This window comes from Schistocerca americana, chromosome 1 (genome assembly GCF_021461395.2).
Source record: "Schistocerca americana isolate TAMUIC-IGC-003095 chromosome 1, iqSchAmer2.1, whole genome shotgun sequence".
NCBI classification, from domain to species: Eukaryota; Metazoa; Arthropoda; class Insecta; order Orthoptera; family Acrididae; genus Schistocerca; species Schistocerca americana.
The window spans coordinates 173,679,627-173,693,466 of record NC_060119.1 but is presented as its reverse complement, the minus strand read 5'-3'; the positions used below and the strand labels follow the sequence as shown (position 1 = coordinate 173,693,466).

Sequence of the window (13,840 nt, the reverse complement as noted above, 5' to 3'; positions counted from 1 at the left end):
AATAAATTCTGCTACCTGGGCAATAAAATAACCAATGACGAACGGAGCAAGGAGGACGTCAAAAGCAGACTAGCACTGGCAAAAAGAGCATTCCTGGCCAAGAGAAGTTTACTAGTATCAAACACAGGCCATAGTTTGAGGAAGAAATTTCTGAGAATATACTTCTGGAGCACAGATTTGTATGGCTATGAAACATGGACCGTGTGAAAACCAGAGCAGAAGAGAATCGAAGCATTTGAGATGTTGTGCTGCGGACGAATGTTGCAAATTGGGTCCGCTGATAAGGTAAGAAATGAGGAGGTTCTACGCAGAATCGGAGAGGAAAGAAACATGTGGAAAAAAATGACAAGGAGAAGGGACGGGATGACAGGACATCTGTTAAGGCATCAGGGAATGACTTCCATGGTACTAAAGGGAACTGTAGAGGGAAAAAACTGTAGAGGAAGACAGATATTGGAATACATCCAGCAGATAATGGAGGACGTAGGTGGTAAGTGATACCCTGAGGTGAAAGGTTGGCAAAGAATTGAAATTCGTGGCTGGGAGCATCAAACCAGTTAGAAGACTGATAACTAAAGAAAAATTATATCTATTGAGACCAAGGAACTAATTTTCGTAATGGTTATTCTTAATGCGCTGATTATTGTTCAGATGATTCAGTTTAGTAGTTCGTAAGTTTCACTCAACTAATTACATGTCCTGGTTCAAATTAAAGCATTACCATAAAAGGACGGCGTTGACAATACTTCCGTTAAATCGGTTGCTTTTTAAAAAAGCTTGTATTAGTGCTGCCGAGCTGCCGACGTCTTTGAGTCTGCTACATTACAAAAATATGCTTCAAAAATCTTTATCCCTCAAAATATCAAGTAAGTTCATTCTTGTCTTGAGCACCAATGTTTTAAGTATTTATGTATTTCATTGTGCACTTCTGATAAATTAAATTACATCTCTGTGTCCATAAATATTGTATTGTACTCCAGTTACAGGATCACAAGGGAAAATCAGAAAGTAAGAACCTATCTCAAACACAAGAGTAACCGATTTTGATTCCAGATCATATAATAGCTGTACATTTTTTTTTATTTTGGTTACACAACGATTTTAACAATATTTGCAGTCTGCTATGGCAGATTTGCACCGCGCGTTTTTTAATGGCAGGCACCGTATACCCTCTGTGATTTGCACTGTACGGTTTTCTCCCTACCGCGTCCTTCGGTGAACCATGAAACATAGAAAAATGAATCTAGATACCCATTCACATGGTTAAAAACTGTACAACTCACACATTCTTCACTTTCATTTCCGTTTGCAGAAACGGTAAAAGTACGAGTAGTGTGGTTCACTTTTGTGCCTCTACAATCCGAACCATCATACAAAAATAGTTTTAGGAGGGGCAGATGACAGGTTGGTATTATCTGAATGAATCATAAGAAAATGAAACTAATCCTCAAAAGAAGTTTTACGGAGATACTCAGCAAACTCCGGTGGCAGCGCCACAAAAGAGGCGATGTGCACCACGAGAAAGTTTACTGTTCGGACTTCGAGAACGCAGGAGTAAAAAGCAATCAGGTAACGTATTACGTCCTCCAGCATACTTCTCCTAAGAATATCGCGACGGAAAATAGACAAGAGATATCGGAGCTCATTTGGTGGCTCACCGACTATTGTTCTCCACATTCACCATTCGCGAATCGAACACGATATTGAAAGAAATCATACCGATGCCAAAAGTACCCCTCCGTTACAGTAAGATAGCTTGCAGAGTATAAATTTAGATACAGAGTGAGATTATGAACAAAACGTATATTGTTTCGGGTATATCTAAGAGCTCCTAACTTAAAGACGTTATTTATGCATCGTGGCGAGAACAAAGCCATAAACCTGTTTATTACATATAATAAAACATTCTTCTTACTTCATTGTTACGCTCGTGATCGTGTTTACAAGTAACCGTGCAGTTAGTGTAGCAATCAACACTTAGAAATAATTGCGAGATAATTAATAGAATTGGAATTTTAATAGCAAAGAGACGCAGTTTATATTTGGTCGTTAAAAGTAGAGTAATGGAGATAATTTCCAGCCAACTATACTACACTATGATGCATAGCAGCAATGGAGGTGATAGTGAAGATGGGAGCAGTGAAAGAGACGTGAAGTAGAAGTAAGAAAGAGAGCAGGGAAAAAATGTCTGATGACTAACCGAAAAACGAAAAGGGAAGGGAACATAGAATTGAACCACGTTGATCAGCAAATCTGCCCCAAAATACGAATATCTCTAGAAACTGTGCTATTCATAATGTGCTGTTCCTGGGGCTAAAGATGAAACATTCAAACATTTATCTCTGGTAGTAGTCAAGCAATCACCCAGAACTGAATATAAACAGAGGCATTTTTAGCGGACTCGGAGGAGATGGATCTGTGGTATCTGCTCAAACGTTGCAGCAAACACGCGTATCAATAAGCAGCATATAAGTCCAGAGGCATTTACTGCATTTTTCCTTATGAAACAACCCCAGGATAAACAAACATACTGAAACACCCACAATCAGCGAAACCTCTGCCCTGGCTGCGACTGACGTCAACGTTCCAAACCCGCACATCACTAAACCTACCATTCACATGTTTCGGCGTTTGCGAAGCATTTGTACAAAGACACCAAGTTACTAAAGCAATAAACCTATTACGAGCTGAATAGAAGATATATAGGAAGAAATTGACAAGAGAAATATGTGGACCACCATTTTTTTTAAAGAAAGAGAGTAAGAGAATAGAAGCTTTCGAAATGTGGTGCTACAGAAGAATGCTGAAGATTAGGTGGGTAGATCACATAACTAATGATGAAGTATTGAATAGAATTGTGGAGAAGAGGAGTATGTGGCACAACTTGACAAAAAGAAGGGAACGGTTAGTAGGACATATTCTGACGCATCGAGGGATCACAAATTTAGCATTGGAGTGCAGCGTTGAGGGTAAAAATCGTAGAAGGAGACCAAGAGATGAATACACTAAGCAGATTCAGAAGGATGTAGGCTGCAGTAGGTACTGGGAGATGAAGAAGCTTGCACAGGATAGGGTAGCATGGAGAGCTGCATCAAACCAGTCTCAGGACTGAAGACCTCAACAACAACAAGAAACAGAGGTACCTAGAGGGTGGCTATAATCACTGTTGTACAAGCGCGTGTCACAGAAAGGAAAGTAGTTTCTGTAATACACAATCAGAAAAAAAACACAAACATAAACCAACCAATCTAAGCACAAAAAGGAACAGAATAAGCCGGCCGCGGTGGCAGAGCGGTTCTAGGCGCATCATTCTGGAACCGCGCGACTGCTACGGTCGCAGGTTCGAATCCTGCCTCGGGCATGGATGTGCGTGATGTCCTTAGGTTAGTTAGGTTTAAGTAGTTCTAAGTCTAGTGGACTCATGACCTCATTTGTTAAGTCCCATAGTGCTCAGAACCATTTGAGCAGAATAAAACGGTCTAGCTTTTGCATATGGATTTATGGAAATTACAGAATATATGGTAAAAGCATAAAGTGAAGGAATAAAAACTTTGAGGTTTTCCGATGACATGGTAATTCTGTCAGAAACAGCAAAGGACCTGGAAGAGCAGTTGAACGGAATGGACAGTGTCTTGAAAGGAGGATATAAGATGAACACCAACAAAAGCAAAACGAGGATAACGGAATGTAGCCGAATTAAATCAGGTGACGCTGAGGGAATTATATTAGGAAATGAGACACTTAAAGTAGCAGATGAGTCTTCCTATTTGGGGAGCAAAATAACTGATGATGGTAGAAGTAGAGAGGATAGAAAATGAGGACTGGCAATGACAAGGAAAGAGTTTCTGAAGAAGAGAAATTTGTGAACATCGAGTATAGATTTAAGCGCTGGAAGTCTTTTCTGACAGTATTTGTATGTAGTGTAGAGAATGCTTAAGATTAAATGGGTAGGTCACGTAACTAATGAGGAGGTACTGAATAGAATTGATGAGAAGAGGAATCTGTCCAAAAAAATGATTCAAATGGCTCTGAGCACTTTGGGACTTAACATCTCTGGTCATCAGTCCCCTAGAACTACTTAAACCTAACTAACCTAAGGACATCACACACATCCATGCCCGAGGCAGGATTCGAACCTGTGACCGTAGCAGTCGCGCGGTTCCGGACTGAGCGCCTGAACCGCTAGACCACCGCGGCCGGCGAGGAATTTGTGGCACAACTTGAATAGAAGGGGGGATCGGTTGGTAGGACATGTTCTGAGGCATCAAGGGATCACCAATTTGGTATTGGAGGGTACCGTGGAGGGTAAAACTCGTAGAGGGAGACCAAGAGATGAATACGCAAAGCAGATTCAGAAGGATGTAGGTTGCAGTAGGTACTTGGAGATGAAGAAGCTTACACAGGATAGAGTAGTATAGGGAGTTGCATCAAATCAGTCTCTGGACTGAAGACCGCAACAACAACAAGATAAAAGCATGTACACCAATAGGTGTTTTAAAAAGAAGAGCAAATACAACTGATCTAATAATTTCCGTTTATAAAAGTCATGAATAACTTCAAAAAATGCACCAGAACACAAGTCACTGTAATGTTTAGTACAGAAAAAGTAAGAAAGCTTGATTATCTTGACAGAAACATGTAAGAAAATGCATTAGTAAGATTGCTAATAGAGCAGTAAATCCATAGAACAATATTTGTAGCAGGAAATTCCTTACCTTATCAGTGCACCTAATTTTCAACATTCGTCTATAGCACCATATCGCAAATGCTTCGATTCTCTTAACAACCATGTTTAAGGTAAATTTAAACTTTTTTGATATATCATTGCAGAATGGCAGAAAAATCGTGGCAGTACCATTTAAAGATTCTTAACTGCATTCTGTTTTGCCTTATGTTATGTCTTAACAACTATCATCATTATTCAGACAAATGCGAAAATAGATTACAATAAAAATATTGGAATAATAATCAGTTGCCTTTGGTATGTGTGCCTCCATTTGACACCAAGACAAACTTTTATTACAGTATTTTCAGGGAAGGAAATGATGAATAATTCACACAGATAAAACAAAATAAACATGGAAATCCAGAGCCATAGATAATCAGAATTAGTCGTGACGAACTCTTTCCAGAATAAATTATACATTTGGAAGAAAAAAATGCGGTGGGGATTGAAGAAAAGTAAAAAAGACATAGCAAGATGACGAATTATTATTGAGAAAGAAATGAGAAAGACTGCAACTGAATCGTGATTCTCGTTGGTGAGTATGATGCTGAAAACAAAAGGTGTAGGCTATTGGCTACATTTGACTATCGAGACTGGAAAGTGAGCGAGATCACTACATGAGCTCATCGTAGGTGCACCCGCACGCTAGAAGACATTCTTAAAAGCAACAACTAATTTTACACGGAACATAAAGTGGACAAAGAGTCTTTCCCAAATAATTCAGGCAAACTCTGTGTTAAAGTTCTAGCTGACATACGCAACCTTGTCAAAAGTTGCCTGTTGAGAAATGTGGCTGTAGTGCAATTATAAGTTTATAGAATAAAAATCCGCTTCAGTTGCAAGTAATTTTCTGAATTTATTCCACGACCGGTTTCGAAGCTTAAAGCTTCACCTTCAGGTGCCACCAAATAATTATGAAAACATGACAGTGTGACACTTCCGTGTTTTGCTGTCCAGACGGGCGTTGTGGTGTCTGGTCCTACGCCCCCAAGCGTTTGTTTGACGAGGGTGTGATCCCTAACGACAGACTGGACCGACCGCCACGCATTCATTTTTCATAATTATTTCGTGGTACCTGCTTATAAAGCTTTACGCTTCGAGAAAGGTCGTGGAATAAATTAAGAAAATTATTAGCAACTGAAGCGTGTTTTTATTCCATAAATAAATTTCTCAGTTGCGGATGTTCATCTGATCAAATACTTTGTACAATTGTGAGGTTTATAATTATAAACATTACTGGGAGAACTAAGTTGGGTAAAGTAAAGATATCATTGGCAAGTCCTTGTTCAGAATTTAATTGAGAATAACGCTTTTCTGTTGCAATATTTGCTGGCAGTATAGATACGTTTATGAGTTCAGGTACTGCCAGCATTTGCTCGTAACGTTCGCTTCTGATGTCTCACAGTTTGTGCGAGCCCCAGACCGCCGCAATGTCGGCTCTTCGTAACTCGCAGACTGCGGTTAAGCGTCTGTTGCATCGCTGAAACAAATGCCGGTGAGGGCGCTCGCGCTGGCAGAGCACCCTGGCGGTGGCGCGGGGGAAGCTGTCAGTATGGGTCGTGAGGGCGGCGGGAGCGCACACGGGTGAGCGCGTCGCGAGGCGCCGGCCGGCGGGCCAGGCTGAGGCAGCGCCGCGGCGGACAGCCCAGCAGACACTCGGCGCCGCCGCACCATGCGGGTCGCGCTCCTCCTGCTCGCCCTTCTCAGGTAGGCGCGCCGCCTCGCTAACGCTTCCCTCTACTGGCACGGCTAGCGGCATCGATTTAGACAGGAACCCACATAATTCGTAATTCTTACCAAGAATAATTTTATCTAGTGTTTCGCGACTGCATTCGGTTCGCCGGATAGGCGACGACGTTTTGATACACGTATTATTTAACTTTTTGTGCAATTTCTACAGGGGTGGAGGAGATACGGACGTCAGCAGCTAACATTTGCACGACAGAAAACAAATGCTTCTATTTATCTTTTATATCTGTATTCAAGTAACCATATTTACAGCGACGTCACAAGGCTTTTTCATCACTCATAAAAGTCAGGAATCGATGTGCAGTCTTGTGTCTCCATACCTGCTGATGGACGGACAACCTGTCTCGTGCTCTCAAGATATACTTAAGGGTGCAGTGTTCGTTGTGAATCGATTATTGTATTATGCTTACGAAGTTGGAGCCTTGTATCTTCAGAATCGATAAAAGTTGAAGTGCAAAGAATAAAATTCAACTGTTCGGCTATAGAAGTAAAAGGGAGATAAATATTTATTTTCCGCCATAAAAATATTTTTGCTTAATTATTCATCTCTTATGTTTTGATGTAGGATTGTGACTGTTGTGATACATCACTCAAAATTTAGTGAAGCTCTGTGCGTATACTTACTGTGACACTATTACCTACACATCTGCCATTGTGTACCTAAGTGACATTTTTATTTTTGTAGCCTCTCTTCCGTTGTTGTTAGTTTACTTCCTTTTTCAGATTTTTTTTAATCGTTATCACAAACTGGAAAAATAAATTAAAATCGAATTACTTTCCGCACAATATTAGCAAACTTCTACTTTTAATCCGAAAATAATGTCTGTTTAAAAATAGTTTTTGATATATCAGAAGGTTGTTAAAGAACTTTCTTTTCCATTCTCAACTTCGGCTGATACCTGTAGGATAAGGGTTCGAAAAATCGTGAGTACTAGTGAATAAATACCAATCTTCGAGTAACTCAAATTCTTCCACACGTATGCTCACGAGTGAAGTAGAGAAACAAAATAGTTCATAATTACCCGCTCTTTTATACGAAATTAACTTGTAAATGCAGAAACGTTGTTGTACGCATATTAAAATTTACTAAGGATCCTTAATAAAGACACGGAAGAGTGCAATGTTGATGAACATGTATTGTATTCCTGCGGTGTAATATATTTAATTAAAACCAGCGATTTTTAACGTTACAACATCAGGAAGATCGCTCATGCTTCTTCTGTAAGCATTTGACTGTTTCGTTACAATTGCTGGCTCATTTAGCACGTTTTTAGAAAATTCTTTACGTGTGACGTCAACGATATATCCGGTTTTTACAACAATAAAAAAAGAGATACAGCGTCTCGTATCGTTTTCAGTGAGCAACAGTACGAGTATAACAAATGTAATGTTCACATTGAGCAGCTTTACTATTTAAACTTACGTAGAAAAGTGTTTTCGGCATTTACCGCTGCTGATCGTTGGCTGTGGATATTCTGAACTTCCCCTGTACAAACAACATGACGCAACTGACGTTCCATAAAAAAAGTTTTGTTTGTTATTATTATCTTCTTGACAGGCGACAACATTGTAACTTATTTATCGTTTATCTCGTAAGCACACGATGGGAGTGATAACTTAACATTACCTTGGTTTATCAGTAGGTGGAGTTGCGCATGTTTACAGCAAAAGATGCATGTTCATGAGGTTGTGTTCATAATGTTTTCACACATTTTAAGCCGATGCAGCTTAACTGCATTTTATTGTAAGCCATAATCATGTTACTTTCGCTGTTTCGACTGATGAATGTTTTACTGTAATACGTGGCTCGCTTTACATCATCTGCGGTATTGACTGTTACCACACAATGCTGAAAATTCAACAAAAGTATTCATTGTTTTCGTGTTATATGAGAGAATCCCTACGTTGAACGGCAACTTTGATCCTATTCTGAGTTTGAAGTAAACTCTTTTTCTTTTATTCTTCAAATGTAAAGATTATATCGATCTCCGAGCGTGTAGAATACGCACGTTTCCATACTGCGTTTGAATAACGTTTTCATTTTCTTTTCTAAATTTTTCTTTTATTATTCACTGGGTTTGCTGTAATTTGTAAAATCTAAATTAGAACCAGCAGCTCGCTAATTACCAAAGTTATCCATTTATGAAACAGTGTTAATCTAGCGATCCTGAAAAGGCCAGTTTCCTCCTGCTGTAATCACATTCCTTCTGTTCTTCTGCACAGATTAACACAGACAGCAATCCAATTGACTCCATCGAAGGTTTCATTTTTGTTTGTCATCTGAACGATGTGCAAGTAAACAACAAAAATTCGCTCAGTTAGAAAGGCTCTGGGAAACATTTAAATATGTCGAACATAGCTCGTGACGTTGTAACATAAAAATGATAGTTTATTCTTTAGTAGACTGATTACTACAAATAATTTTCTGCATGTTGATGTCCAATAAATCGTCTTCGCGAACCTTGTATTCAGAGTTCTGGTTCTACATTCGATATGCGGTTGGTACGAAGCGAATTGCCTTTTCTGTTTCCCTGATCCGACAGTCGGCGTTTCTTCTTGCGTCGCAGAACAACGCATTCCTGCGCAACTACTTTCCATATTTAGTTTTCGACGCCTGCCCTTGTCCCCAAAACACCCGGCGCCTTATAAGCTCGCCGTTGTGCACTCGCCGCTGTTCTACAACTCTCTGTGCCAATCCACAACTCTCCGGGCAGAGGGCTACGCTTTTTCATATCTGCAATAACACACGTTCCCAGGACTTACGTCGCTGGCAAATTCGAGATATTTGGCTCGTTCAGTCACCCAAAACAGTACGTTATAAGGATGATAAACGCGAGAATTACTTCGTATTTTTCCTGTAAACTGTTTCGCGTTGAACGTTTTTACAGTTGACATAGCATTTCTCTGATGGTAGTTCGTTAATGTTCAAATTTGCCACAAGTGGCTGACTCCACTGTTTACTGATATCATTACTTGTAAATATTATCTGTTACATTGCAGTGTAGTACTGTTGTAGGTTTCCTACAGCAGTTCATTGCGCTATCAGGAAGGCATTTTAGTCGCTACGAAAGGCTTCATTCTTGTTTGGAAATCGATATTAGATGTATAAAACCACGCCAGAGACAGAGCGTAGAAAGCATCTCATTATATCATCGCCGCTGTGATCAAATTGTTCACGCCTTTGACATCGGAAATTGCGTAACAGTCTTATCTCCTTGTGATGTGAGAAGAATATGCGCTGTATCTTTTTGGCGAAGCAATCAATAGAGTCCTACTTAATGTAAGCGGGTCTCTAGTTCTCGGAACAAATACTACATAGTAACTTCGCATTTCGAATTCTACATATACAGTTTATCTTATCGCAGTTTCTAGCAAAACTGTAGGTAAAATAATTAGTAACCATATTTTCATGTGCATTTAATTTCTCTCGTGAGATCCGTATACACAGTGAAAATCCTAATACCTATTTTGTTTACTTTCTCCACCAAAACAAGAAGAAATGGAAAAGATGATAAAGGAGTTCAAGGATATGTATTCAGTTAAGTGCGATTATTTTGGTAAGTTTTATGCATTGTCGAATTTCTTTGCATCGTTGTATACTTCACAGATACGAAGTAGTTATTTCGTGTGTGTAAGACACTCTATTTCCGAGAGTGATTATTTAGCGTCATCTACACCTACAATCTTTGTAAATCGTTTTATAGAGATGTTACGAATGGTCTCAAAATAAAGGCATCCGGTGTTCTGGATACTGTGCATCAGATGGCATCATGGTAATTAACGTCGTAATGGTCTAGATAAAGACACTTTTTTTCCAGAGTTATGGAAAAAGCAACGTTCCAGATATTTTTTTCAACACCAGTCATATTATTTCTTACGTATTGCAATGGAAAGGAAACGTGGTGAAAAGACATATGTATTTGTTCCCAATTTTATTTGATTGTTTGCTAATTTTAACTATCACAACAAATTTGTATTAACAATTATCGACAAGTAAATGGCCATATGCATCAAATTTTCCGAAAATCCTTAACCTCCAATCGGGTGAGTACCCGGAACTGCTTCGCGTCTACATGCTTCCAATGTGCTAGAATATGAGGGTAACATACGATTAATCGTCGGATTTGCTTTAGACATTACAAATTGCAGAATGATGTTTTTCATACGGACACAGAAAATATAAAGTAAAACGGCACCCACTACATCGAATGGCTGCGATTTTCCCGTATGTGCAAGGGATCTTTGGAGTTCCTAAGTAAAAACAAAGGCCCTTGATATTTTGAAAAATTTATCTTTTTTCCGACAGAATGAGATTTTCACTCTGCAGCGAAGTGTACGCTGATACGAAACTTCCTGGCAGATTAAAACTGAGTGCAGGACCGAGACTCGAACTCGGTACCATTGCCTTCCGCAGAAGAGCTTCTGTGGAGTTTGGAAGGTAGGAGACGAGGTACTGGCGGAATTAGAGCTCTAAGGACGGGTCGTGAGTCGTGCCTGGGTAGCTCACATGGTAGAGCACTTGCCCGCGAAAGGCAAAGGTCCCGAGTTTGAGTCTCGGCGCGGCGCACAGTTTTAATCTGCCAGAAAATCTGACAATTTGGACGTACACGATGCATAACGTAATATTTGCTAAATATCGGTACCGAAAATTGGCTATGTGTGAGTATATGTAATTTAATAGCATCTTCACGAGAAGCTATTTATCGTTCGTTGTCAATGAAATATGAGCAACTCTGAATCCACTTGATACAGTTTTCAACTTGCTCACAGAAATAAAAGTCACATAATGTTCGATGTAATAATAAAAATTAGTAAACAGCCAAATAACTTTGGAAATTCAATAAAAGTTCTTGCAAATACACGTGTCTTTTCGTCATATTACCTTTCGGATGTAACAATACGAAAAAATACGACTGGTTTCGAAAAAAAATATAAATTAAAAAAAAAGAAAGATGAGCGACACTCGATCCACCGATTACGGAGCTTGAACGCCAAATACACGATCGTCACTACCTCGTGCTCAATGTCGTAACACACCGACATTGCTTTAGCAGTTTTCTCGAAATCTACTTGCAGATTACGTTGTCCTAACGGACTACTAAAAGTGCACAAACTTTGAAGTAAACCCGTGATCCGAATGTTGTGGCGTCCCCTTGTTAATCTTCAAACAGGGAGGTAGAGCACAGGACGTTACCGGAAAGTAACTTTTCATTTCCTACCTCCATTCTGTGATCCTCTATTACTATGCTTTTCGGCCCGATGCTCTTGTACTGCCTCTCCACCAACCGCCATGCGTAATTAGCTTACAGCTTGCAGGGTAGGGCTGATAGCGACGTACAGAAAAACTAGTCTTATCGAAAACAAGTATGACTTCAGGCGTCTACACTTGACTGTTACTGAACTGGTGGGCCAGCAGTGGTTTGAAAAGTGTAGGTCGTGTTCAGAGTAATCACAGACGTGGCGTTCGGGGCTCTTGGGCTATATTGTAGGCTTCTCATCATTAATAGCTCCCGAGGATGCTATTTATATACGCTGAAGAGCCAAAGAAATTGGTACACCTGCCTAATATCGTGTAGGGCCCCAGCGAGCGTGCAGAAGTGCCACAACACAACGTGGCATGCATTCGACTAATGTCTGAATCAGTGCTGGAGGGAACTGACACCATGAATCCTGCAGGGCTGTCCATAAATCCGTTAGAGTACAAGGGGATGCTCAATAATGTTCATGTCTGCAGAGCTTGGTGGCCAGTGGAAGTGTTTAAACTGAGAAGAGTGTTCCTGGAGCCACTCTGTAGCAATTCCGGACGAGTGGGATGTCGCATTGTTCTGCTACAATTGCCCAAGTTCGTCGGAAGGCATAATGGACATGAATGGAAGCATAGTGATCAGACAGGATGTTTATGTACATGTCACCTGTCAGAGTCGTATCTATACGTGTCAGGGGTCTCATATTCCTCCAACTGCACACGATCAACACCATTACAGAGCCTCCACCAGCTTGAACAGTCCCCTGCTGATATGCAGGTTGTTTCCATACCCGTACACGTCCATCCGCTCGACACAATTTGGAACGAGATTCGTCCAACCAGGCAACTTGTTTCCAGCCATGTTTCCAATCCGGTGTCGGTGTTGATGGGCTCAGGCGAGGCGTAATGCTTTGTGTTGTGCAGTCATCAAGGATACGAGAGTGGGCCTTCGGCTCCGAAAGCCCATATCGATGATGTTTCGTTGAATGCTTCGGACGCTGACACTTGTTGATCGCCTAGAATTGAAAACTGCAGCAATTTGCAGAATGGTTGCACTTCTGTCACGTAGATTCTCTTCATTCATCATTCGTCCTGTTCTTGCAGGATCTTTTTCCGACCGCAGCGATGTCTGAGATTTGATGTTTCACCGGTTTCCTGACATTCACGGTACACTAGTGAATTGGCCGTAAGAAAAATCCCCATTTCATCGCTATCTTAGGGATACTGTGTCCCATCGCTCGTGCGCCGGCTATGACACTACGTTCAAACTCACTGTAATCTTGATAACCTTCCATTGTAGCGGCAGTAACCGATCTAACAACTGAGCCAGACACTTGTTGTCTAATAGAGTTCTGAAGACAATAACGCATTACATAAATAATTATCTGAAAGCCATTTTCCTGCGTTAATTATTTACAGTTTTGAGGCAAGTGGAACATTGGCAGGAAGACTTTAACCTGGGTGTAAAAGCACATATTATTATCAGGCATAGTTCGCAACATTGAAGGTACGAAACGATGGTCGCGCTGCATGTGGCAGAGGGAAGCCTCTGTGGGCAGCAACTGCTGTCTTTGTGGCTTCCGCCGCTGCGACAAACCTTGGCCAGGTGACTAGCGGCGATGACTCTCGGTGATAGTCACCTCTCATGAACGAAGTCTTTAACGCGTCCTGCAGAAACTGCCCATTGGGCTCTCAAACCAGAGAATGTCGCAGTACAACTCGAAATTTTAGTGTTACACGTCAGCAATGGGAATGAAGTGTTTCTGTGCAAGTCGCTGTTCTCCCATGGAATTCTCCGTGGACGTACTCAGGCTACGAGTGGCACAAAATTAAGTATAAATATTTATTAGCATTTTTATTCCTCTTGACTAACGTAAATTTTATTCCACGCTAAAAACAGCACACACGTGTGGAAAATATGTTCCTGTAAAACCTTTCCAGAGTGGCATTTGTATTTAACTGTGAATAATCTGTGTCCAACCCGTACTTGAGTACACAATGGAGATCTCACTCACGTGGTGTCCTATTGTGTGGAGGGATTCATTCTTTTTACAAACCTCCACCATAGAAAGATTCACAGTAATATTTGGAATCGTAACGTAAGTTCACTGCCATTTGAC

The 13,840-nt window shown here is 40.6% G+C and overlaps 1 protein-coding gene across 1 annotated transcript in view; it reads left to right on the top strand.

Moving 5' to 3' along the window:
* Positions 1-6,328: 6,328 nt before the first annotated feature.
* Positions 6,329-13,840, top strand: part of LOC124602299 (protein singed wings 2) — a 443,654-nt gene continuing 436,142 nt past the window's right edge. Inside the window, exon 1 of the mRNA XM_047136347.1 lies at positions 6,329-6,433. Within this exon, the coding sequence (XP_046992303.1) occupies positions 6,399-6,433 (35 nt within the window). The 5' untranslated portion in view covers positions 6,329-6,398. The remainder of the gene's footprint in view (positions 6,434-13,840) is intronic.